Genomic DNA, 27311 nt, shown 5'->3' on the forward strand with positions numbered 1-27311 from the left:
GACAAGGAACCACTTGCAAAACTTCAGGTAAAATGCTGCTAGGGGTTTTGTGAAGGGTTGTTCAGAGTAAGTGTGGCTGCATTCTCCCCAGGTAGAACGAAAATAGATAGATAAATACTTTATTGATTCCAAAAAGAAATTACAGTGTCACTGTAGCATTACAAGTGCACAGATATATAATACTATAAGAGAATTAAGAAGAATAAATAAAAAATAATTTACCTTAAACAGTCTAACAGGAGGGGGCCTTATATTCCATTACAACACCTTATATTCTGTCTGGGTAGCCTCCAACCTGGTGGCATGAACATCAATTTCTCAAACTTCTGGTAATATCCCTATCCCTCAACCTCTCCATTCCCTATCCCCTTTTGCCTCTCTCACTTTATCTCCTTGCCTGCTCATCACCTCTCTCTGGTTCTCCTCCCCGCTTTTCTTTCTTCCATGTCCGTCTGTCCTCTCCTATTAGACAGCCCCTTCTCCAGCCCTGTATCTCTTTCACAGCTCTTTACTTCACCCTCCCCCTCCCGGTTTCACTTATCCCATTGTGTTTCTCCCTCCCCTCCCCCACCTTTTAATCCCACTCCTCATCTTTTTTTTCCTCCAGTCCCGCTGAAGGGTCTCGGCCTGAAAAGTCAAGCGTGCTCTTTTCCATAAATGCTGACTGGCCTGCTGAGTTCCTCCAGTATTTTGTGCGTGTTGCTTGGATTTCCAGCATCTGCAGATTTTCTCTTGTTTATTATAGAACCTTATGGCTGAGAGTAAGAATGACCTCAGATGACACTCTTTGGAACAGCACAGCTGTCTCAGTCTATTACCAAAAGAGCTCCTCTGTTCAGCCACTATGGCATGCAGAGGGTGAGAAACATTGTCCAGAATTGGCAGGATTTTCTTTGGGGTCTTGTTCTACCACAGCCTCTGGTGTGTCCAGTTTGACTTCCATAATCATTTTATTGAGCTTGTTGGCATCACCCATGTTGCTGCCATGGCCCCAGCATACCACCGCATAGAAGATTGTACTGGTGACAACAGATTGGTAGGTCATGTGAAGGAAAGGTCTGCATACTCCAAAGAACCTCAGTCTCCTCAGGAAGTCGAGGCAACTCTGGCCCTATTTGTACACAGCCTCTATGTTGGTGCTCCACTCAAGTCTGTCATTCAGGTGTACCCCCAGGTACTTGTAGATCCTCACCACATCCACATCCTCACCATTCATAGTAACAGAGAACAATGTATGCTTAATCTTCCTAAAGTCCATCTCCTTTGTCTTACTGATGTTGAGCTGCAGATGATTCAGCTTGCACCATTCAACAAAGTCCTCCACCAGGGCCCTGTATTCATCTTTCTGTCCTCCCTTTATACACCCAACTATTACTGAGTCATCAGAGAATTTCTGCAGATGATATGACTCAGTGTTGTATCTAAGATCTGAGGTACACAGGGTAAACAGGAAGGGAGCCAATACAGTCCCCTGTAGAGCCCAGTGCTGCTTATAGCCATGTCTGACACACAGCTCTGAAGCCACAAAAGCTGTGGTCTGCCAGTCAGGTAGTTCATTATCCAGGATACAATGGAAATGCCAATCTGCATTGAACAGAGCTTTTCCCCTCAGCAACGAGGACTGTATGGTATTGAAAGCACTTAAGACATCAAAAAGCATGATCCTCTTAGTGCTGCCCTGATTATCCAAATGGGAGTAGGCTCTATTCAGCAGGTAGATATTAGCATCATCGACTCCAATGTGCCCCTGGTAGGCAAACTGCAGGGGATCGAGGGCTGATTTGACCAGGGGTTGGAGGTGAGCCAGGACCAGCCTCTCTGAAGTCTTCATGATGTGTGAGGTCAGGGCCACTGGACAGTAGTCATTGAAGACACACATATCAAAGTTGCTGGTGAACGCAGCAGGCCAGGCAGCATCTCTAGGAAGAGGTACAGTCAAGTGCTACACATGCCCTTACACTTCCTCCCTTACCACCATTCAGGGCCCCAGACAGTCCTTTCAGGTGAGGCGACACTTCACCTGTGAGTCGGCTGGGGCGATATACTGCGTCCAGTACTTCTGATGTGGCCTTCCATATATTGGAGAGACCCGACGTAGACTGGGAGATCGTTTCGCTGAACACCTATGCTCTGTCCGCCAGAGAAAACAGGATCTCCCAGTGGCCACACATTTTAATTCCACATCCCATTCCCATTCTGATATGTCTATCCACGGCCTCCTCTACTATAAAGATGAAGCCACACTCAGGCTGGAGGAACAACACCTTATATTCCGTCTGGGTAGCCTCCAACCTGATGGCATGAACATTGACTTCTCAAACTTCCGCTAATGCCCCACCTCCCCCTCGTACCCCATCCGTTATTTATTTATATACATACATTCTTTCTCTCTCTCTTCTTTTTCTCCCTCTGTCCCTCTGACTATACCCCTTGCCCATCCTCTGGGTTTCCTCCCCCCCCCCATTGTCTTTCTTCCCGGACCTCCTGTCCCATGATCCTCTCATATCCCCTTTGCCAATCAACTGTCCAGCTCTTGGCTCCATCTCTCCCCCTCCTGTCTTCTCCTATCATTTTGGATCTCCCCCTCCCCTTCCCACTTTCAAATCTCTTACTAACTCTTCCTTCAGTTAGTCCTGACGAAGGGTCTCGGCCTGAAACTTCGACTGTACCTCTTCCTAGAGATGCTGCCTGGCCTGCTGAGTTCACCAGCAACTTTGATGTGTGTGGCTTGAATTTCCAGCATCTGCAGTTTTCCTCGTGTTTGAGTCATTGAAGACGTTTGGTTGGTCTTTCTTGGGTACCGGGACCACTGATGATGTTTTCCACACTGTCGGGACCCTTTCTGGGCTGAGACTCAGATTGAAAATGCGGTGAAGAACTCCACACAGCTGCTCAGCACGCTCCTTCAGGACCTTGGGGTCCACACCATCCGGTCCCAATGCTTTGCCGTGTTTGAGTTTCCCCAGAGCCCTACTCACCTGCTCAGTCATGAAGGCGAGTCCATGATGACTGGGAAGGTTGTGGAAGGTGGAAGGTGGAGGCTGGGAGAGGTGAAGATCAGGACAATAGCAGTTGGTATCTGGAGGTGCGGATAGTAGGTGCAGGAAGGGATGTAGAGAGTGGTAGCCTGTGTTGTTCATCCACATGTTGAACTGGAGGGGGGCAGGGGGAGGACACTGAAGGAGCATTGGGTGCTTTGGCACCTGGACTGGTGTGCTGAGGGGGGTGTGAACAGGAGGGCAATTAACAAACCTATTAAGAGTATTGGTTTAACTCATTAGCTCATTCACGGCTGCACTCTGATGTTCTACATTTCGGCTGAGTGAAGTCAGTGATGTTCTTCACACCTCCCACGTGCTACTCTGCCGAAGCTCATTCTCCAGCTCTCTCCTGTATTCCTCTTTAGCCACCTAAAGAACGAGCACAAGTCTTGGAAAAATATATATTTTGACTTGTCTGGTGCTTCAATTAATTCTTTCTGGTGGGTGCTATTCAACTTCAGTCTGTTGGGAAAGACAGCTTCACAGGTCGAGGCAGAAAGCGGTTGTGCACTCAATTGTTGTTACTCAAATGATCAAGTATTGAATAAGATATTTATAGAAAAGACCTGCTAGTGGCTGGGAAGGAGAGTACTGGAAAGAAATGTTAAAACATGGTTGTATTGAAAGCATGGATCAGGACTTTTGCTTTAGCGAGGAGGGTGAGTCAGGATATATGTGGTATCATTACAGATGAGATAAGTGAATACCAATTTTTTTGAAATTTTATTAAATTCAGAGATACAAGCTCTTGCAGCCCAATGAGGCATGCTAGCCAGCAACCCACCTATTTAACACTAGCCTAATGACAAGACAATTTACAATGACCAAATAATCTACTAACTGCTATGTCTTTGGATTGTGGGAGGAAACCGGAGCACCCGGAGGAAATCCATGTGATCACTGGTAGAACATACAGACTGCTTACAGATGGCGCCAGAATTGAACTCCAAACTCCGACACCATGATTTGTAATGGGAACACTATCATGGCTTAATTTAAATCAAATTAACCCCAGCACAGGGTTATCCATTTCTTATTGAATATGGCAAACATATTTAGCACATACCAACAATATGCACTACTGTTACTATGCAAAAAATTCTGAAAGTTCCATCACCTTTTTTAAATAAATTAAGCTGCTTTATCTTTTCCATGGAATAGCTGGATATCAGGAACAACATATAATAATTAATACTCATACCTTTGTAGGAAGTATGGAGCATTTGTAAGGTAGGAGGATGAGATTCCACTATCAACAGCATGACTTTAATAGACGCCCTTCCTATAACTGGATTGGTGCTTTCAAATAGCTTGTAAATTATTTCATCCAGGATTAATCGAATGTTCCTCTCTTCCACAGTGAGCAATATTGTTCTGAAAGGCAAGTGATTATCAGAATTCAGTGATTATTATCTGGGTGCCTAGTGATAACCCATCTCAACTGGAGCATAGGAGAATGAGATAAGATTTGATAGAGGTATACACAATTATGAGGGGTATGGATGGGGCAAATGCAAGCAGGCTTTTAGCACTGAGGTTGGGTGAGACTAGAACTAGAAGTCATGGGCTAAGGATGAAAGGTGAAATATTTAAGGGGAGGGAAACATTTCTTCACTCAGAGAGTGATGTGAGTGTGGAATGAGCTGCCAGCGAAAGTGGTGGATGCTGATTCATTTTCAACATTCAAGAGAAGTTTATCTGTCTGTCTATTTATTTAGAGATACAGCGCAGAAAAGGGCCTTCCAGCCCTTTGAGCTGCACTCTCTCAGCAATCCCCAACAACCCGGATTTAACTCTAACCTAATCACAGACAACTTACAATGAGCAGTTAACCTACCCGGTACATCTTTGGACTGAGGGAACAAACCGCAGCACCCAGGTAAAACCCACGCATTCCATGGGGAAAGATGTACAGAGACTCCTTAAAGAGGATGCTGGAATTCTTCCAAGCCTCAAACTGTAATGGCATTGAACTAACCATTACACTACAGAGGCACCCATATATGGGAGAGAGTGGTATGGAGGGCTATGGTCCAGGTGCAGGTTGATGGGCCAAAGGGTCTATTTCTGTGCTGCATGCTCTATGACTCTAACTGCAACAGAGGCAGTGGAACAGTTCAAAAAGAAACTGGACCCAAAAACAGTTACCTTCCCAAAGCAGTAAAGCTCATCAGTACCTCCACCCACTAACCCACTCCACCATACCTCCCACCACCAGTACTTACTCACTTCCTGTCAGAGTCAGTCCTGTGCCCAAGCATCACTTTATGGGCATACAATCAATAGATAGATAGATAGACATACTCTATTGATCCCAAGGGAAATGGAATTTCGTTACAGCTGCACCAACCAAGAATAGAGCATAAATATAGCAATACAAAAACCACAAACAATCAAACAACAATATGCAAACTATGCCAGTTGGAAATAAGTCCGGGATCAGCCTACTGGCTCAGGGTGTCTGACCCTCCACGGGAGAAGCTGCAAAGTTTGATGGCCACAGGCAGGAACAACCTCCCATGACACCCGGTGTTGTATCTCGGTGGAATATGGCCGGAGTCCAAAAGCAAGAAGTTCAATATCTGGGCTACAAACACGTTCCTTGATTGTAATATGACCAGGATTGCACCATCCGTTGTTAACCAGAACAGCAAGCCCCCAACTCCTTTACGCTTACCACTCTCAGCGCACCTCTGGTCAGCCCGAACGGTCTGAAAGCCCTCCATGGAAAAGTTCTGGTCGGGTATGTCCTCGTGCAGCCACGTTTCAGTAAAACACATAACACTGCTCCCCCGAAATGTTCTCTGACTCCTGGCTAGCGCCGTCAACTCGTCCATTATATTACCCACCAAACTCCTCTTCTCCATAAGTCTACATATATAAGATCTTATATATTTATATTTACATTTATTATGTTGCTAATTATTGTGTTTATCTTATTTGGGTTTTTTGAGCTGCATTGGATCCAGAATAACAATTATTTCATTCTTCTTTACATTTGCCTTCTGGAAATGACATTAAACAATCTTGAATCTTGTATTGATCTCTTCATCTTTGCTTTATAAAGGAAAAACTTGCCAGACTTCCATCCCCTGAACACTATCAAATGATTTAGTAGAAACTGCACAGCAATGGATATCAGATGAGAAAAGAACTGGGCTCAGCTGCAACAGTTACTACCCAATTTCACTCATAAAGCACAGCCTGGCTCAGAAGGGACCTGGGTCACTTCACTCTGCCTACCATCACAACAGGTCAACGGTAGAGGTGATTTATCTGACTCTTCAATCTGCTCTGGACCTTTTAGACAGGGGGGAACACAGAGCCCAAGTTTCTGTTTATTGACTACAGCTCGATATTCAACACAACTGCCCTATTCAAACTCATTATCAAGACCTGTGCTTACCTCGCTCTGCTAAAGGATCCTTGACTTCCTCACTGACAGACCGCAATCAGTAAGGACTGGTGACAACATCTCCACCTCACAGATCATCAATGCAAGTGCAGCTCAAAGCTATGTGCTTAGCCCCTGCTCTACTCCATATACACAGATGACTGAATAGCTGACCACAGCTCCAAGCTCATACACAAATTCACAATAACCACTGTTATTGGACAATGAGTCAGCGTACAGGAGTGAGATAGTGCACCTGGTTGAGTGGTTCTACTACAACAACCCCTCACTCAATATAAGTAAAACTAAGGTTTCCTCTGAGTGCTCCAGTTTCCACCCACATTGCAAAGATATATAAGTTGGCAAGTTAATGGTCATGTGGGTGTAACTGGGAGGCACAGGCTCATTACTTGTTGTCTGTGCCTAATAACTAATACATCTAAGGATAAAACTAATTGTTGGCTTCAGGAAGGGGAAGGAGGGTGAACAGAGTGTGCCTGTCTACATTGGTAGATCAGTGATGGAGATTGTCAACATCTTTAAATTCCTGGACATTAACATATTGGATGACCCAGTACATTGATGTGATCACAAGGAAGATCCGGCAGCATCTTTACTTTCTTAGAAGGTTAAGGATGTTCAACACATCATTGAATACTCTAAACAAATTTCTACAAATGTACTGTTGAAAGTATCCTGACTGGTTGCATAATGGTCTGGTATGGCAATATGAATGCACAAGAATGCAAGAAGCTACAGAGGTTAGTGGACTCAGCCCAATACATCACTGGCACATCTCTCCCCACCACTGGGAGTATCTAAGTGAAGTGCTGCTTCAAGAAGGCAATATCCATCACCAAAGATCCCAACCATCCAGATCATGCTAACTTCTTGTAGCTACTGTCAGACAGGAGATACAGAAAAATAAAGTCCCACAAAACCAGGTCCAAGAATAGCTACCTCCCTTCAACCACTTGGTTCTTGAACCATCACGCATGACCTTAATGGCTACCTCAGAATAGCAACAGTTTGATCACTTTGCACAACAATGGATTTCATCTCAATTGTTATATTTGTGTGCTTTCTTGTAATTCTAGGGTAAAACCATATTCCTCTCCAAAGGTACTGCCTGACTTGGTGAGCTCCTCCAGCATCTGCAGAATCTCTTGTGTTTATGGCAAAAGATGAATTAGAATAATCATGTTCACCAGTAATCTCTAACCTAAGATAATAATTTCCATTAACTTTTAAATTAAAATTTCTACAATCTTTTGACTTTTCCAAGGACTACAATTGTAAAGGAGCATATAAAAGCAGCAACGCAATCAGCACAAGTGTTCAGGGGCTTGTCTGCATTTCCTCGTGTACGTTCATATACTGAAACTAAAAATAAAATAAAATCTACACTTAAATGAATCTCCTACAACTTCAGGATGTGTCAGAGCACTTTATCCACTTACCTTAGATAAGTTTTGGGACCCTTATCTAAAAAAGAATGTGGTGGCATTGGAGAGGTTCCAGAGGAGGTTCACAAGAGTGCTCCCAAGAATGAAAGGGTTAACTATAAGAAACATTTGATAGTTCTGGGCCTTTACTCAATGGAGTTTAGAAGAATGAGGGGGAATCTCATTGAAACCTAACAAATATTGAAAGGCCTAGATAAAATGGATATGGAGAGGATGTTTCCTACAGTGTGGGAGTCTAGGACCAGAGGGCACAGCTTCAAAATAGAAGGATGTCCCTTTAGAACAGAGATGAGAAGGAATTTCTTTAGCCAGAGGGTGGTGAATCCGTGGAATTCATTGCCACAGACGGCTGTGGAAATCAAGTCATTGGTATATTTAAAGTGGAAGTTGATAGGATCTTGATTAGTAAGGGTGTCAATGGTTATGGGGCAGGGGGAGGGAAGGCAGGAGAATGGCATTAATAGGGATAATAAATCAGCCAAAATGGAATGGTAGAGTAGACTCAATGGGCCAGATGGCCTAATTCTGCTCCTATGTCTTATGGAAACATGTTTTCTAAAAGCTTCCCAATAAAAATGCAGCAGCCTATTTTTGTACAGCAAACTTCTACAAAAAACAATGTGACATGACCAGATAATCTACCAAACTGAAGGATAAATATTTGTCAGAATAACAGAACAACTTTGTACTCTTCTTAGAAGTCTGCTATGTCTATCTGGGAGAGTAAATGAAGCTTTGTTTTAAATCAATCAACAAAAAAATGTCAACTCTGAAAACGCAAATCTCTCTCAACGGTCCAAGGAAAGAATTATGGAGTTCTTGCACAGGACCTGTTAGCTTACACAGGACACCTGGTAATATTCTTGTTGTGATTGTAAATATTTATTACTGATATTTATTATTGCTTTAGTTGAAAATTAATTTGATTTGAGGAGTTCTGAAATTTATAAATCACAATTTTTAAAAATTTTAATGCAAATAAGTAATTTACTTAAATGTGCAACAAAAGGGACAATCCATTTACTTCACTGGTAACAACAGGAATTCTGCAGATGCTGGAAATTCAGGCAACACACATCAAAGTTGCTGGTAAACGCAGCAGGCCAAGCAGCATCTATTGGAAGAGTTTCAGTCGACGTTTCAGGCCGAGACCCTTCGTCAGGACTAACTGAAGGAAGAGTTAGAAAGAGATTTGAAAGTGGGAGCAGAAGACCAGAGCAGGGTGTCCATGAAGAAGAGGAGGGTTGAAGATGGGAGAAGGGGTTATCGGTGGGGGTGGAAGAGTCCTTGCCGAAGAAGTAAACTCGGAGACGGAGACGGCGGAACAAGAGTTCCGCATCGTGGCGAACACGGAACTCATTGAGGTGTGGGCGAAGGGGGAGAAAGGTGAGGCCCTTACTGAGGACACAGCGTTCTGCCTCCGACAGTTGAAGGTCAGAGGGGATAGTAAAGACCTGGCATGGATGACAGCTGGGATCAGAGGGGGGAGGGGGGAGGCTGGGGGTGTCAGTGGAGAGGGGAGGGTTGGGGTGAGAGGAAGATGGAGCCTCTGAGGACCCAGGAGCTGACGATGGGATCTGAAGGAGACGGGGTTGTAGAGTGGTGATGGGGGAAGGGGAGACGGGAGTCACAACAGCAGCACGTAAAGACCCGGCCTGGAGTTCAAGGCTGGAGTCGCAGTTGGTGGTTGCGCAATCGCTGTGAAGGTGTCCATGGTCGTTGCTGGAGTCCGGGTTTTGAATATGCCCTGGGGTGTTGGAGCCGGTGAGATCAGTGGCAGGAGCCACAGTCTGAAGTTCGTGCCTGCTAGCGTCAGGGCCGGCAGGCTCTGGAGTCCGTAGATGTAGGATCTTTGCCTAACATGACAAAGTCAAAAAAAACGACGATTGCAGGCGTGAATCCGACGGAGGATGAAATAACGGGTAGGACCATTACAGACGGCGAAGAAAGTGTCCCGAAGGTGTGGAAGGGTCTAGGATAGGGACACCAAGTACCTCCTCATGGCGGAGAGAGTCGCTTTCAGAGCCTGACGGGAGAAGCGGCGAGAGGCAGAGTCAATAAAATGTGAGTACCTGGGATCCTCAGAAGGGCCAAATTGAGAGGCTCAGAAACGCATCCTGAAGCCAACTGGAGTAAGTTGGCGATGGAGGCACGTTCCAAGAAAGGATATATGGCTGTGATAGTGAGTCTGAGTCAAAATGTGGTCGAAAAGTTGACGAGCCGAAGAAATTACAGATGGGGAGCAGTGAGAGATGGTTTCACTGAACTCCCGTCGAAGAGAGGATCTAAACTTCTTTGGTGTAGGCATCACCGCAAGAGGCTTCGCAGTAGTGAATTTTGAAAAAACGTAACAACAGGAACTCTGCAGATGCTGGAAATTCAAGCAACACACACCAAAGTTGCTGGTAAACGCAGCAGGCCAGGCAGCATCTATTGGAAGAGTTTCAGTCGACGTTTCAGGCCGAGACCCTTCGTCAGGACTAACTCTTCCTGACGAAGGGTCTCGGCCTGAAACGTCGACTGAAACTCTTCCAATAGATGCTGCCTGGCCTGCTGCGTTTACCAGCAACTTTGCTGTGTGTTACTTCACTGGTAGTTAATTTTAATTTGCTTTTCACTGATGTGGATAATTATGATGTTAAAATAGCAAATTTCAATGGTTAAAAATGGAAAACAATACAAATTTTCAGAGGGCATACATTACTTTGCTTTTAATTAGGCAGCCATATAATATTTCGACTTTACATGACAGTTCAAAGCATTTTACCTGTTCAGTTGAAGAATAACGAGCAGGACAGACACCATAATAGTCGCAGTTTCCACGTCATCAGTGAGCAACAATTGTAGGAGGTGATCAGACTGAAAGACTGTATTGAAAAGGATAAATTAATTATTAATGTCACCTAGCAGAACCATGTAACCTCAACTTCTGTGAATAGCAGTTATGTCTTATATCTGAGAAACTGCAATTTATATTTTTCCATTTATCCTCTAGACCCCAACATTATACAATTTTTTGGTACATGTATAACTTTTAAAACATGAATTACGTTTGTTTCAGTATAGGAAAGGCAAATGCAATGTTAGTATTAATTTTGAGAGGGCTAGAATATAAATTCAAGGATGTAATGCTGAGGCTTTATAAGGCACGTGGCCAAGTGGTCAAGGCGTTTGTCTAGTTATCTCAAGGTCGCTAGTTTGAGCCTCAGCTGTGGCAGCATGTTTGTGCCCTTGAGCAAGGCACTTAATCACTCATTGCTCTAGTCTGTGCGAGGAGTGGTGCCCCACAAAGACTTCCAATCTGTGCCTTATAAGGCATGAAAATGCCCAATGCAGGCCTCTCATGGTCTGAGTCGACGTTCCCTTTATAAGGCAAAGGTCAGACTGCATTGGAATGCTGTGAGCTGTTTTGAGCCCCATATTTAAGAAAAGATGTGCTGGGATTGGAGAGGGCCCAGAGGAGGTTCAGTGCATGATTCTCGGAATAAAAGGGTTAATCTATGAGGAGTGCTTGATGGCTCTGGGCCTGTACTCAACGGAGTTCAGAAGAATGAGGAGGAAAATCTCATTGAAACCAACCAAATATTGAAAGGCCTAGATAGAATGGACGTGGAGAGGATGTTCCCAACACATGGGAAATCTGGGACAGAGGGCACAGCCTCAGAATGCAAGGACATCTCTTTAGAACAGAGATGAGGAGGGATTTCTTTTAGAGGTGGTGAATCTGCGGAAATTCACTGTCACAGACAGCTGTGGAGGCAGGTCACTGGATATATTTAAAGCAGAGGTTGATAGGTTCTTCATTAGTAAGGCATTAAAGGTTATGGGGCGAAGGCAGGACAATGGGGTTGAGAGGGATAATAAATCAGACATGATAGGATGGATTAATTCTGCTCCTATGTCTTATGATCTTATTCAGGAGTCTGTAACTTACCATGGGATATTTCTCAACAAGCAATAATTCTTCTCTTATTCTGGCTAATGTTTATTCCCTAAACAACATCATCAATATCTGATCATTTACCTTACTACAGTTTGATATGCAATTTAATATACCATTTGTGGGGCATTTTGAAAGCTCTAATATAAATACAGTACAAAATATTTTTATAAAAATGTCTTTTAATGCTAATGGAATAAATGAAACAGGTCAGTTTGGAATAGGTGAATAGGCAAATAAAAATGTACTATTGGTTTAAACAGGATTGCATTTTTTGTTTAAACTGCTATGATCTTAGGAATCCTTTCCTGCTGTGCTGTCCAGTAACACTAAAGAGACAGTCAATTTCAGCTTTGGGACTTCATTTGTTCAGCGTTTACAATCTCATAAGCAGATATTTAACAAAGGCTCAGATACCTGCTGTCAACTGTTCTTAGAGCTCAGAATCATACAGCATAGTAACAAGGCCTTTCAGTTTACTAAGTCCACTGTGACCATCAAGCACCCATTCACTGGTACGTACACTATGCCTATCTGATGCAAATCTCATTTCATTCTCCCCACATTCTTGTCAGCTCCCTTCAGATTTTACTATTCATTAACACACTAAGGCCAATTTAAAGTAGCTAATTAACCATCCAAACAGCACATCTGTGGAGGAAACTACAGCACCTAGAGAAAACCCTTTGGGTGGGGGGGGACAGGAATCACAAGGACAATGTGCAACTTCACACACACACACACACACACACACACACACACACACACACACACACACACACACACACACACACACACACACACACACACACACACACCCACCCACCACCCAAGGTCAGCATTGAACCTGGGTCTCTGGAGCAGTGTGACAGCGACTAGTTTTGCCACCGGACTGCTCTGCTGGAATACAGAATTCTTGATCTATAGCAATAGATGGGTTGGAGGAATGTAGCTGATGCTACTGGAAGCGTTCAATGGCTGGTAACAACTGTTTAAAAATGAAGAAATATTTGGAAAGAAAGTTTCTGTGCAATTGGAAATATATCCACTTTGGCAGGAAGAATAACAAACATCGATTTCTCTAACTTGCAGTAATTTCTCCCCCCTCTCCCTTCACTTTTTCCATTGGACATTCTAGCTCCCCTCTTACTCTTTTTCTTTTCTTCACCTCCCTATGATTTCCCTCCTCCTTCCCTTCGTCCCATAGTTCACTCTCGGCTCCTATCAGATTCCTTCTTCTTCAGCCCTTTACCTTTTCAACCTGTCCCCTCTAAGCTTCTCACTTTATTCCCCCTTTTGTTTTAATTGTGATATTTCTTGTAAAAATTGTGTATAATTTATGCTTAATTTATATTTTTTGTGTGAATGCTGCTGAGGTAATTTTGCTACAAGTAAGTTTTTTATTGCAACACACATCAAAGTTGCTGGTGAACGCAGCAGGCCAGGCAGCATCTCTAGGAAGCGGTACAGTTGACGTTTCAGGCCGAGACCCTTCGTCAGGACTAACTGAAGGAAGAGTGAGTAAGAGATTTGAAAGTGGGAGGGGGAGGGGGAGATCCAAAATGATAGGAGAAGACAGGAGGTGGAGGGATGGAGCCAAGAGCTGGACGGGTGATAGGCAAAAGGGATATAAGAGGATCATGGGACAGGAGGCCCAGGGAGAAGGAAAAGGGGGAGGGGGGGAAACCCAGAGGATGGGCAAGGGGTATAGTCAGAGGGACAGAGGGAGAAAAAGGAGAGAGAGAGAGAAAGAATGTGTGTATATAAATAAATAATGGATGGGGTACGAGGGGAGTTGGGGTATTAGCAGAAGTTAGAGAAGTCAATGTTCATGCCATCAGGTTGGAGGCTACCCAGACGGAATATAAGGTGTTGTTCCTCCAACCTGAATGTGGCTTCATCTTTACAGTAGAGGAGGCCGTGGATAGACATATCAGAATGGGAATGGGATGTGGAATTAAAATGTGTGGCCACCGGGAGACCCTGCTCTCTCTGGTGGATAGAGCATTGGCATACAGCAAAACGATCTCCCAGTCTGCGTCAGGTCTCGCCAATATATAGAAGGCCACATCGGGAGCACCGGATGCAGTATATCACCCCAGCCGACTCACAGGTGAAGCGTCGCCTCACCTGGAAGGACTGTCTGGGGCCCTGAATGGTGGTGAGGGAGGAAGTGTAAGGGCATGTGTAGCACTTGTTCCGCTTACAAGGATAAGTCGCTTACATCGACGACTGCATTGGCGCTGAATCCTGCACGCATGCTGAGCTCGTTCACTTCATTAACTTTGCCTCCAACTTTCACCCTGCCCTCAAGTTTACCTGGTCCATTTCCGACACCTCCATTCCTTTTCTAGATCTTTCTGTCTGTATCTCTGGAGACAGCTTATCTACTGATGTCTACTATAAGCCTACTGACTCTCACAGTTATCTGGACTATTCCTCTTTCTCACCCCGTCTCTTGCAAAAATGCCATCCCCTTCTCGCAATTCCTCCATCTCCGCCGCATCTGCTCTCAGGATGAGGCTTTTCATTCCAGGTCAAGGGAGATGTCCTCCTTTTTTAAAGAAAGGGGCTTTCCTTCCTACACCATCAACTCTGCTCTCAAACGCATCTCCCCCATTTCACGCACATTTGCTCTCACTCCATCCTCCCGCCACCCCACTAGGAATAGGGTTCCCCTGGTCCTCATCTACCATCCCACCAGCCTCCAGGTCCAACATATTATTTTCCGTAACTTCCACCACCTCCAACGGGATCCCACCACTAAGCACATCTTTCCCTCCCCCCATCTCTCTGCCTTCCGCAGGAATCACTCCCTACGCAACTCCCTTGTCCATTCGTCCCCCCCATCCCTCCCCACTGATCTCCCTCCTGGCATTTATCCTTGTAAGCGGAACAAGTGCTACACATGCCCTTACACTTCCTCCCTCACCACCATTCAGGGCCCCAGACAGTCCTTCCAGGTGAGGCGACACTTCACCTGTGAGTCGGCTGGGATGATATACTGCGTCCGGTGCTCCCCATGTGGCCTTCTATATATTGGCGAGACCTGACGCAGACTGGGAGATCGTTTTGCTGAACACCTACGCTCTGTCCACCAGAGAAAGCAGGATCTCCCAGTGGCCACACATTTTAATTCCACATCCCATTCCCATTCTGATATGTCTATCCACGGCCTCCTCTACTGTAAAGATGAAGCCACACTCAGGTTGGAGGAACAACACCTTACATTCCGTCTGGGTAGCCTCCAACCTGATGGCATGAACATTGACTTCTCTAACTTCTGCGAATGCCCCACCTCCCCTCATACCCCATCCATTATTTATTTATATACACACATTCTTTCTCTCTCTCTCTCCTTTTTCTCCCTCTGTCCCTCTGACTATACCCCTTGCCCATCCTCTGGGTTTCCCCCCTCCCCCTTTTCCTTCTCCCTGGGCCTCCTTTCCCAGGATCCTCTCATATCCCTTTTGCCAATCACTTGTCCAGCTCTTGGCTCCATCCCTCCCCCACCCACTTTCAAATCTCTTACTAGCTCTTCCTTCGACGAAGGGTCTCAGCCCGAAATGTCAACTGTACCTCTTCCCAGAGATGCTGCCTGGCCTGCTGCGTTCACCAGCAACTTTTATGTGTGTTGCTTGAATTTCCAGCATGTGCAGAATTCCTCGCGTTGAAGTTTATCATTGCATGTTCTTGAATGTTCTTGTGCATATGACAATAAACTCAACTTTGGCTCTGAAAGGTCCCCTGCTGTAACATACACAGAAGTACTCAGGAAAGCAACAGAAATAAAAGTTCCGATGGAAGGTCAATGATGTTAAGTGTTATATCAGTGCTTTTCTGATAGGTTTTGATTATTAAGAGCATCATAAGTTATGGGAAGAAAGTAGGAGAATGGGGTTAAAAGGGGGAAATAAATCAGCCATAATCTAATAGTGGAGCAGAATCAATGGGCCAAATGATCTAATTCTGTCTCCATGCCTTCTGGTCTCTCTCCCCAGGATACCTTTTGTAATTCAAATTTCCAGAATCTTTTGGAAACAGAAGTTCTTGTGGTTCTCCACTAGAGGTGGCATAGAGCTAGTTGAAACACACAATTTGTAAACTGTGATCATTAGAAGTTGTCCATGCTCTGTAACAATATGACAGTCAGGAAAATGACCACTTCTGGAACCAGGGAATACAAAAGATAGGCGAAATAAGAGAAAATCTGCAGATGCAGGAACTCCAAGTAACGCACACAAAATGCTGGAGGAACTCAGCAGGCCAGGCAATATCTATGGAAAAGAGTACAGTCGACATTTTGGGTCAAGACCCTTCGATGTTGCCTGGCCTGCTGAGTTCCTCCAACATTTTGTGTTTTGTAGGAGAAATAAACAAAACTTTAAAAAAGATCTGAGCTTTCTTCCATCTCATATCTAATGGGAGTACTTGCGGAGAATAAACACAAGGGATTCGGCAGATACTGGAGATCCAGAGCAAAACACATAAATGCTGGAGGAATTCAGTAGGTCAGGTACCATCTATGGAGGGGAATGAACCTTCTATGTTTTGTACTGAGACCTTTCATCAGGACTGGAAAGGAAGAGGGAAGAAGCCAGAATTAGAAGGTGGGAGGAGCGAAAGAAGTACAAGTTGGCAGGTGAAAGATGAGACCAGATGAGGGGGACGGTGAATAGGTGGCGGAGGGTGATGAAGTGAGAAACTGGGAGTACGTGAGGAGATTCTGAATTGCTAGGTTACATTTATGAACTAATTGATCCACTGAAATGAGTTACTACTCTTCCCTTGCTCATGTTACTGAGAAATTAGTTTCTGTTGTGAAACAACTGTAGCAAGACTGCAAGCCTCAAGGTTCAGAGTAAATTTATTATCAAAGTACGTATATGTTACCATATATTACCCTGAGATTCATTTCCTTGCAGGCATTCACAATAGAACAAAGAAGTACAATATAATCAATGAAGAACTACACACAGAGACTGCCAATTCGCAAAAGAAGATAATATGTGCACATACAAAAAACTACAAAAACAAACAATCAAAGAGGTAAAGAGAGAAATAAATAGAACTGAGAACATGAGTCCTAGAAAGTGAATCTGTTAGTTGTGGAATCAGTTCATAGTTGAGGTGAGTGAAGTCATCCACAATGGGTCATGAGTCTGAAGAATTGAAGGGTAATTATTGTTTCTGAGCCTGGTGGGGTGTGACCTAAGGCTCTTGTACCTCCTACTCATTGGCAGCAGTGAGAAGAGAGCATGGCCTGGATGGTGGGGGTCATTAATGATGGATGTTGCTTTCTTGTGGCATGCTCCTTGCAAATGTGCTCCATGGTAGAGCAGAATCCTGTACTTCCTTTCAAATCTTATTCACTTCATCAATGGGCTTCTCCTGTTCAATAAAAAGCAATGGAGATATTTACAAAGAACATAATCATAACACACTCACACTTAGGCATTTTAGAGAAAGAGCAGTAGAATAGGATTGATGAAGGGAACTGCCATCAATTTTGGTCAAGTGGTTTCCCGTGTTGTAATAATTCTGCAATCCTTTGTTGTTAAAAGCAGCACAACTGCTCCTTGCCGTCTCCAGTACCACAGGATGTAGAAAGTAGAGACAATAAGAAATGAGGGAAATGGAAATGCAGGTTATGGCTTATTCCCAAACTTCCATAGGTAACAAAATGTGCAAGAGATGAGCATTCCACATAAAAGTTGCTGGTGAACGCAGCAGGCCAGGCAGCATCTCTAGGAAGAGGTACAGTCCACGTTTCGGGCCGAGACCCTTCGTCAGGACTAACTGAAAGAAGAGCTAGTAAGAGATTTGAGAGGGGGAGGGGGAGATCCAAGATGATAGGAGAAGACAGGAGCGGGAGGGATGGAGCCAAGAGCTGGACAGTTGATTGGCAAAAGGGATATGAGAAGATCATGGGACAGGAGGCCCAGGGAGAAGGAAAGGTGGGGGGGAACCCAGAGGATGGGCAAGGGGTATAGTGAGAGGGACAGAGGGAGAAAAAGGAGAGAAAAAGAATGTGTGTATATAAATAAATAACGGATGGGGTACAAGGGGGAGGTGGGGCATTAGTGGAAGTTTGAGAAGTCAATGTTCATGCCATCAGGTTGGAGGCTACCCAGACGGAATATAAGGTGTTGTTCCTCCAACCTGAGTGTGGCTTCATCTTTACAGTAGAGGAGGCTGTGGATAGACATATCAGAATGGGATTGGGACATGGAATTAAAATGTGTGGCCACTGGGAGATCCTGCTTTCTCTGGCGGACAGAGCGTAGGTGTTCAGCGAAATGATTTCCCAGTCTGCCTCACCAATATATAGAAGGCCACATCGGGAGCACCAGACGTAGTATATCACCCCAGCCGACTCACAAGTGAAGAGTCACTTGGAATTCATCGTCATAGATGGGTGTGGAGGCAAATTCATTGGGAAATATTTAAAGTGGAGGCTGATAGGTTCTTTATTAGTAAGGGTATCAAAGGTTATGGGGAGAAAGCAGGAGAATGGGTATGAGAGGGATAATAAATCAGCCATGATGGTGGAGCAGACTCAATGATTTGAATGGCCTAAATCAGCTCCTATGTCTAATGAAAATATCATCTTGGGTCATGCTTTGCAATCTACTATATCACTCAAAACAGCCTTTAGGAGTGTATAATTCACTATTTAATATTGCTATCACCAATGTTTCAGGGATTTTTTTCACATACTGCAAAGAAACATGTCTAAATAGACTACAAATGAAACCCATCTGTAGTTGACTTCAATTGTTGCTCTTCCAATACCATAAAGAAAGACTCTTTCATTGTCTCTGCACAAACTAAAGAACTTTTCAGTCATTGAAGGTGTTTATAAAATTGGTTAATGTGGCATATTGGAATTACAACTGCATATTCATTCATAGCAAGATCCTATTTGATAATTAAACAATTACGTTTTTAAGTTATTTTCTTTTAAAGTCTAGCTGTATTTGTCAGATGTACATTGAAATGCGTTCACTGGTCAAATAAAATCAGTGAGGACAGTGCTAGGGCTTGCAAGTGTCGCCATGCTTTTGGCACCAACATACCATGCCGACTACTTAATAACCCTAACCATAGGGGGGAAACGGACCACCTGCAGGAAACCCACACAGTCACAGGGAGAATATACAAACTCCTTACAGACAGGTTGTAATTTAACCCTGATTACTGAGCGCTGGCACTGTAACACTACCATGCTGCCCACATGAATTTTAGGGATAAATCTATACCTAGATCATCAAAGTAGTACCATGGAATCTTCTATATTTACTTGAAAGTGCAGACTGGACCTTGGTTTAACACCTTATAACCATATAACCATACAACAATTACAGCACGGAAACAGGCCATCTCGGCCCTTCTAGTCCGTGCCAAACTCTTACTCTTAACTAGTCCCACCGACCTGCACTTAGCCCATAACCCTCCATTCCTTTCCTGTCCATATATCTATCCAATTTAAATTAAACGACAACATCGAACCTGCCTCAATCACTTCTGCTGGAAGCTTGTTCCACACAGCTACCACTCTCTGAGTAAAGAAGTTCCCCCTCATGTTACCCCTAAACTTTTGCTCTTTAACTCTCAACTCATGTCCTCTTGTTTGAATCTCCCCCACTCTCAACGGAAAAAGCCTATCCACGTCAACTCTATCTATCCCCCTCATAATTTTAAATACCTCTATCAAGTCCCCCCTCAATCTTCTACACTCCAAAGAATAAAGACCCAACTTGTTCAACCTTTCTCTGTAACTTAGGGAGATGAAACCTAGGCAACATTTTCGTAAATCTCCTCTGTACTCTCTCAATTTTATTGACATCTTTCCTACAATTCGGTGACCAGAACTGTACACAATACTCCAAATTTGGCCTCACCAATGCCTTATACAATTTCAACATTACATCTCAACTCCTATACTCAATGCTCTGATTTATAAAGGCCAGCATACCAAAAGCTTTCTTCACCACCCTATCCACATGAGATTCCACCTTCAGGGAACTATGCACCATTATTCCTAGATCCCTCTGTTCTACTGCATTCTTCAATGCCCTACCATTTACCATGTATGTCCTATTTTGATTAGTCCGACCAAAATGTAGCACCTCACATTTATCAGCATTAAACTCCATCTGCCATCTTTCAGCCCACTCTTCTAACTGACCTAAATCTCTCTGCAAGCTTTGAAAACCTTCTTCATTATCCACAGCGCTACCTATCTTAGTATCAACTGCATACTTACTAATCCAATTTACCACCCCATCATCCAGATCATTAATATATATGACAAACAACCTTGTCTAATAAATTGTGTCTGGGGCCATCAAAATGCGGCTAAGTTCTGAAAACAAAACTGGCTTCGAATAATGTCCGCGTTGGCTGGATAAATAATTATACACCTCTCTCTATCAACAAAACTATTGATTTCTCTATCAGTTTAGAATTAGTTGTCATAATTAAGATGAGATCTGTCAAAATCTGGACTCATTTCCCCTGTTAACTTGATCATCAGATATAGACTCCAACATAGGTATTTCAAAGATGCGATTAATTCAATTCTGACCTTTAGTTGGATATCGACAGATTTGTAGGTTCATGGAACCAGTTAATTCCAAGGTGATTGGTGACTTTCTAATATATCTATCATTGTTTCTAATCTGTGAGAAGTAAACTACATACAGACTTTAATTTTAATCAAAATTGTTTAAAATTAATTTGAGCTCTACCATGTTTAATGTGGTGCTTGTGAGAATTAAATAAAAATGACTTACTGGTCTATCAGAATCAATGGGACATCCCCAACTGCTCTTTTTAAACACGTCTCAACTATCAGTGCTATGTTTGCAATTCTCTTTTGTACAAAAATTGTACAAAAATAACTTGCTTAAAAGACTGATAAAATGCAAAGGTTTTTTAAAAAGCATTGGCTTCAGAAACAGGTGCATCATTACCATTAACAAATAGATCTGCTGAAAATAAGCATAACATAAGACCATAAAACATAGGAGCAGAATTAGGTCATTTGGCCCATTAAGTCTGCTCTGCCATTCCAACACAGCTGATTTAATATCCCTCTCATCCCCATTCTCCTGATTTATCCATGTAGCCTTTGACACCTTTACTAGTGAAGTACTTATTAACCTTGTCCTTACCCAATGAACCAATGGTTTGCACCAACTATGTGTCTGTAAAGAGGAGCAGAGGATTGGAGGGAATAGTGGTGGTGCAGATGAAGAACTAGGTGGCACATTGCCTCTTCAATTCTTGAAATCCCTGAAATGGCATTACCCAATGGCTCTAACAAGGGTAGAGTCAGACAAATTCTACGTAGAATCCAAAAATCTGCAAACCTAGCCATCTTACGTTAAGGGTAGTTGATTATTACAGTAAAAGGCAAGCTGCTAGAGGGACTCAATGCATCCAATAGTCCCTTCATCTGAATTGAGAGAGTAGAGGGGACATAGCCAGTATAAAGAGGTGAGAAGGATGGGTGGGGCAAAAGCTGGCATGTGATAGGTGGAACCAGATGAGAAGGAGTTGATTGGCAGCTGGAGTCAGGTGGCGATAGCAACAGATGCTGGGAGGTGATAAATGGAGACAAGAAAGGGCTGCAGATGATGACTGATATTAGAGATGGGGACAGGATGTTAGAACAAAAGTTTCATGTTTCACAGGTGCACAGCCATCTGTAGTGAAAACGAGTTATTAAAATTAGGCTATTTATCTATTTTTAAAACAGTTTGACAGTTTCCGATGGTTTTGTGCATAGCACCTGCATCTCAGAGATAAAAGGCCATGTGTTCAAATCCAACCCCAGAGCCTTGAGCTTGGAGAAAAGTGCTGCCTTGCTGGATGTACTAAGTTTCAGTTGACTTTTAAGCCAAAGCCTAATCTTGGCACTAAATTGAAAAGCACTGGAGGTATCCTTGGCTTCCTGAGCAACATCTATCTCTTAGCATTAATAAAAAAAAAGATGATAATTACAGTGGTGTTTGAATGACCTCAGAGTGCACAATATGGCTTCAAGTTTCCCAAATTATCAGGAGTGACTTAACTCGAAAACTACATAATTCACAGTGAGAGACTTGGAGGCATTATTAAGGGGTATTTTAAATGTTAAGTCCATTCTTTTACTTCTTTATTTGCCTTTCTAGGAATATTTTCTCCCTTCATACATTCCTTGGTATTTTTAAAAGACCAGCAGCCAGCTAATTCTGTATGTGTTACTTTCTATTTCAGCAGCTTGCAGGATCTTATAAATGGAGTGAGCTACGTAAATCTGATGCACACTGTTAGCCAGAGAATATATACATTGTCAACAAAGCTTCCCAATTCTTGTTCTATAACTTCTTGGTTCTAATAAACAGTCACTTGTCCATAACATGTGACTGTAAAAATTCACCATTTTAATTCCTTCTGGTATTGACCCTCAGAGCACCCAATGTGTACAGCTTCCAAAAATCTGACAATGTTCCCCAAAAGGACAATTATGTGATATCCCCCTTAAATACATCCTGTTATGCAAGTACCCATTACATCATCACAAGTGGATGTATCAAATATTGAGAGGTCTAGATAGAGCAGACGTAGAGAGGATAATTTCTATAATGGGGTAGTTAAGGACCAGAGGACACAGCTCAGAATACAAAGATGTCCCTTACAACAAGGAAGAGGAGAAATTTCTTCAGTCAGAGGGTGTTGAATCTATGGAATTCATTGCCGCAGATGGCTGTGGAGGCCATCATTGGGTTTATTTAAAGTGGAGATTGGTATATTCTGGATTAGTGTCAAAGGTTATGGGGAGAAGGCAGGAGAATAGGTTTGATAGGGATAATAAATTGGGAAAGTGAAGAAGTGATAGACGGGAGCTAGACAGGAAGACAGATAAATGGATGACTGTCAGGAGAGGGAAGGGAGAACGTCAGATAGTGGAGAGCACCCCCTGTGGCCGCCCCCCCTCAACAATGTATTCCATTTTCAGTGGCTGCGCCTTTTGCACTAAGTCTGGCCCTGTGGCTCAGAAGGGCAGGAAACTAAAGAGGATGGCAGCAGTGATAGGGAACTCTATAGTTAGGGGGACAATCAGGTGACTGTGGATGCGAAATGGAAACACGGATGGTAGTTTGCCTCCCAGGTTCCAGGGTCTGTGATGTTTCTGAACATGCCCACAATATCCTGAAAAGGGAGGGTGAGCAGACAGAAGTTGCAGTACGTATTGGTACCAACGATACGTAGGTAGAAAAAGGGAGGAGGTCCTGAGAACAGAATACAGGGAGTTAGGAAGGAAGCAGGATCTCAAGTGTAGTAATCTTGATATTGCGGCCTGTGCCACGCAACAGTGAGGATAGGAATAGAATGAGGTGGCAGATAAATGTGTGTCTGAAGAATTGGAGCAGGGGACAGGGATTCATATTTCTGGAAATTGGGACCTGTTCTGGGGCAGCAGTGACCTGTACAAAAGGGACAGGTTGCACTTGAATCCAAGGGGAACTAATACCCTTGCGGGCCAGTTTGCTAGAGCTGTGGGGGTGGTTTAAACTAATATTGCAGGGGGTTGGGAACCAGTAAGATAGTGCTGCGGATGAACAAGCAGGTTTACAAGTAGATAATGTAATATGTAACATGAATGTAAGGTAGGACAAGCCAATGCTAGAGTACAACTGCAGACAGAGCAAAGAGTTAAGTTGCACCACAGAGGCAAAATTCATACGGGCGAAGAACGCAGAACTGAAGGTGCTGTATTTAAATCCTTGTGGCATTCAGAATAAGGTGAATGAACTCGTGGCACAATTAGAAATTGGTCAGTATGACATTGTGAGCGTCACTGAGTTGTGGCTGAAAAAAGGCCATTGTTGGGAGTTTAACATCAAAGGATGTACTTTGTATCTAAAGGACAGGCAGGAAAGTGGTGTGGTTCTATTGGCAAGAGATGGAATTAAATCTTTAGAAAGAGGTGACATAGGATCAGAGAATGTTTTGTGGGTGGGGTTAAGAAACTGCAAAAGTAAAAAAAAATTATGAGAATCATATTTAAGCTTCCAAATAGTAGCCGAGATGTAGGGTTGAGATTGCAAAGAGAACTGGAAAAGGCATGTAATAAGGGTATTGACACAATAGTAATGGAGGATTTCAATATGTAAGGGGACAATTCAGGTTGGTGTTGGATCACAAGAGAGGGAATTTGTTGAATGCCTATGAAATGGCTTTTTAGAGCAGCTTGTGTGTGAGCCTACTAGGGGTAAGGCTATCTCAGATTGGGTGTTGTATAATAACCCAGATTTTATTAGTCAGCTTAACGTAAAGAAATCTTTAGGAGGCAATGATCATAAAATGATTGAATTCATACTGCAATTTGAGAGGGTAAAGCATAAGTCACATGTATCTGTATCACAATGGAATAAAGAGAATTACAGAGGCATCAAAGAAGAGTTTGCCCAGGTGGATTGGAGGAGGATACTAGCGGGGGTGACTGCAGCACAGAGACAGGCTGAAGTTTATGGGAATAGTTCATAATAGATATGTTAGATATGCAGGATAGATATGTTCCACAGAAGTTGTTCTCAGATGGCAGGGCTAGGCAACCATGGCTGACAAGGGAAGTTAAGGACTGCATAAAAGCCAAGGAAGGGCATATAAGTGAGCAAAAGTAAGTGGGAAGTCGGATGATTGAGAAGTTTTTAAAATCCAACAAAAGGCAACAAAAATAGCTATAAGAAGGGAAAAGATGAAATTTGAGGGCAAACTAGCTGATAATATGAAGGAGGATACTATAAGTAATATAAAGAGTAAAAGGGAGGTGAGAGTTGATACTGGACCACTGGAAAATGATGCTAGTGAGGTAGTATTGGGGGACAAAGAGATGAACTTAATAAGTACTTTGTTTCTGTTTTTACTGTGGTTGGCGACTTGGGCCGGCTCCCCCACCGGACTGGTGAAGAGGGTGTGAGGACACCCAGCAGGCCTAAAAAAAACAAGACCTGACAAAGGGCAGATGAGCTCCTTGTAAGCCAATGGCCATCTTCCGTGGAAGAGATTAAAGCCTCACCACATATCTACGAATCGTATGCTATGCGCTTAGTTAGAAGAAACACGATGAACTTGGGCGCTGCACCGTGTGCCTGGACCTGCCCAAGGCCTCGCCTAAGGAAGGGCCGAGCTCGAAGAAGCGGCCATGGCTGGAGGCCGACACGGCCTCCAGTTCGGCGGGGGCAGCAGCAGGCGGTGCCAAGGCGGCCGGCGAGAACAAGCTGGAGGACAGGCTGTACTTGGTGTTGTTGTAAGATCAAAGAAGATGAAGATGCATAGCCGCCAACCCCGGATTCGGGACGGCACCCACTGACTGTAGAAAACACTAGCTGTATGTCAGAGGTCTGTGAGTGTCAAGGAGCAGGAGTGAGTGCCATTGCTATTACAAAGAAAAAGGTGCTAGGCAAACTGAAAGTTCTTAAGGTGGACTACATCGCAGAGTCCTGAATGACGTTGCTGAAGAGATAATGGATGCATTGGTCATGATCTTTCAAGAATCACTTGATTCTGACATGGCCCCAGAGGACTGGAAAATTGCAAATGTCACTCCACTCTTTCAGAAGGGAAGAAGACAAAAGAGGGGAAATTATCAGCCTTTAGCCTAACCTCAGTGGTACTATTTGGAGTCCATAGTCCATATTAAGGGCAAGGCTTCGGGATACTTGAAGACGAATGACACAATAAGTCAAGGTCAGCATGGTTTTTGTAAAGGGAAATCTTGCCTGACAAATCTTATGGAATTCTTCAAGCAAGTAATAAGCAGAGTGGACAAAGCAGAGGCTGTGCATGTGACTTACTTAGATTTCAGAAGGCATTTGATAAGGTGCCTCACGTGAGGCTGCTTAACAAGATAACATCCTATGGTGTTACAGGAAATATACTGGCATAGATAGAGGAATGGCTGATGGGCAGGAGGCAGCGAGTGGGAATAAAGGAGGCCTTTTCTAGTTGGCTGCCAGTGACTAGTGGTGTTCCTCAGGGGTCAGTATTGAGACTGTACTTTTCACATTGTCTGTTAATGATTTAGATAGTGGAATTGATGGCTTTGTGGCAAAGTTTGCAGATGGTACAAAGATAGGTGGAGGGGTAGATAGTGCTCAGGAAGCAATGCGATTGCAGCAGAACTTAGACAAATTGGAAGAATGGGCAAAAAAGTGGGAAATGGAATACAGTGTTAGGAAATGTATGATAATGCATTTTGGTAAAAGACTATTATTTAAATGGGAAAAAATTCAAACATCAGAGGTGCAAAGGGACTTGGGAGTCCTTGTGCAAGACTTCCAGAAGGTTAATTTACAGGCTGAGTCTGTGGTAAAGAAGGCAAATGCAATACTGGCATTTATTTCAAGGGGAATAGAACATAAAAGCAAGGAGATAATGCTGAAGTTTTATAAGACACTAATCAGGCCGCATTTGGAGTATTGTCAACAGTTTTGGGCCCCTTTTCTCAAAAGGAATGTGTTGTCATTGGAGAGAGTCCAAAGGAGGTTCACAAGGATGATTCTGGGAATGAAGGGGTCAGCATATGAGGAGTGTTGGGCAGCTCTGGGCCTGTACTCACTGGAATTTAGAAGAATGCGTGGGGATCTGATTGAAACCTACTGAATCTGAGAGGACCTCTCCTGATCCCATCACGTAAAAGTAATCGCAAAGAAAACATGACAGAGCCTCTACTTCCTTATGAGTCTGAGGAAATTCAGCATGTCATCAAAAACCTCGGCAAACTTCCAGAGATGTGTGTGGAAAGTGTGCTGACTGGCTGCATTACGGCCTGGTATGGGAACACCAATGCCTTTGAGTGGAAAATCCTACAAAAGGTAGTGGATTCAGCCCAGTACATCATGGGTAAACCCCTCCCAGCTACTGAGCACATCTACATGAAATGTTGTCATAGAAAGGCAGCATCCTCACCACCCAGGCCATGCTTCTTTCTTGCTGCTGTCATCGGGTAGAAGAAACATATGCCTTAGGACTCTCACCACCAGGTTCAAGAGCAGTTTCTACCCCTCAACCATCAGGCTCCTGAACCAAAGAGGATAACCACACTCATTCTATTTCTGGTGTTCCCACAACCAATGATCTCACTTAAGAACTCCTTCTCTTGTTATTCCATGCTTTCGTTATTTATTGCTATTTATTTATATTTGCATTTGCACAGTTTGTTGTCTTCTATACTCTTGCTCTTTCATTGATCCTGTTTATAGTTACTGTTCTATAAATTTGCTGAATATGCCTGTAGGAAAAAGAATCTCAGGGTTGTATGTGGTGACGTGTATGTACTCTGATAATAAATTTTACTTTAATGTAGGATTAGCATAAATGGTTGGAGCAGACTTGGTGGGCCTATTTCCATGCTGTATCTCTCCATGACTATGCATCTCCTTGTTTTGTTACCCTTTTCTACCTCTTCTGCTTTA

At 43.5% G+C, this 27311-nt stretch overlaps 1 protein-coding gene across 1 annotated transcript in view; it reads right to left on the bottom strand.

Annotated features, from left to right (window-relative positions):
• Positions 1-27311, bottom strand: part of LOC140199243 (IQ calmodulin-binding motif-containing protein 1-like) — a 94917-nt gene that overhangs the window by 49572 nt on the left and 18034 nt on the right. Inside the window, exons 6-7 of the mRNA XM_072260955.1 lie at positions 10669-10768; positions 4243-4415 (exon numbers count right to left, since the gene is read on the bottom strand). Of these exons, the coding sequence (XP_072117056.1) occupies positions 4243-4415; positions 10669-10768 (273 nt within the window). The remainder of the gene's footprint in view (positions 1-4242; positions 4416-10668; positions 10769-27311) is intronic.

Source organism: Mobula birostris, chromosome 6 (assembly GCF_030028105.1).
Source record: "Mobula birostris isolate sMobBir1 chromosome 6, sMobBir1.hap1, whole genome shotgun sequence".
NCBI classification, from domain to species: Eukaryota; Metazoa; Chordata; class Chondrichthyes; order Myliobatiformes; family Myliobatidae; genus Mobula; species Mobula birostris.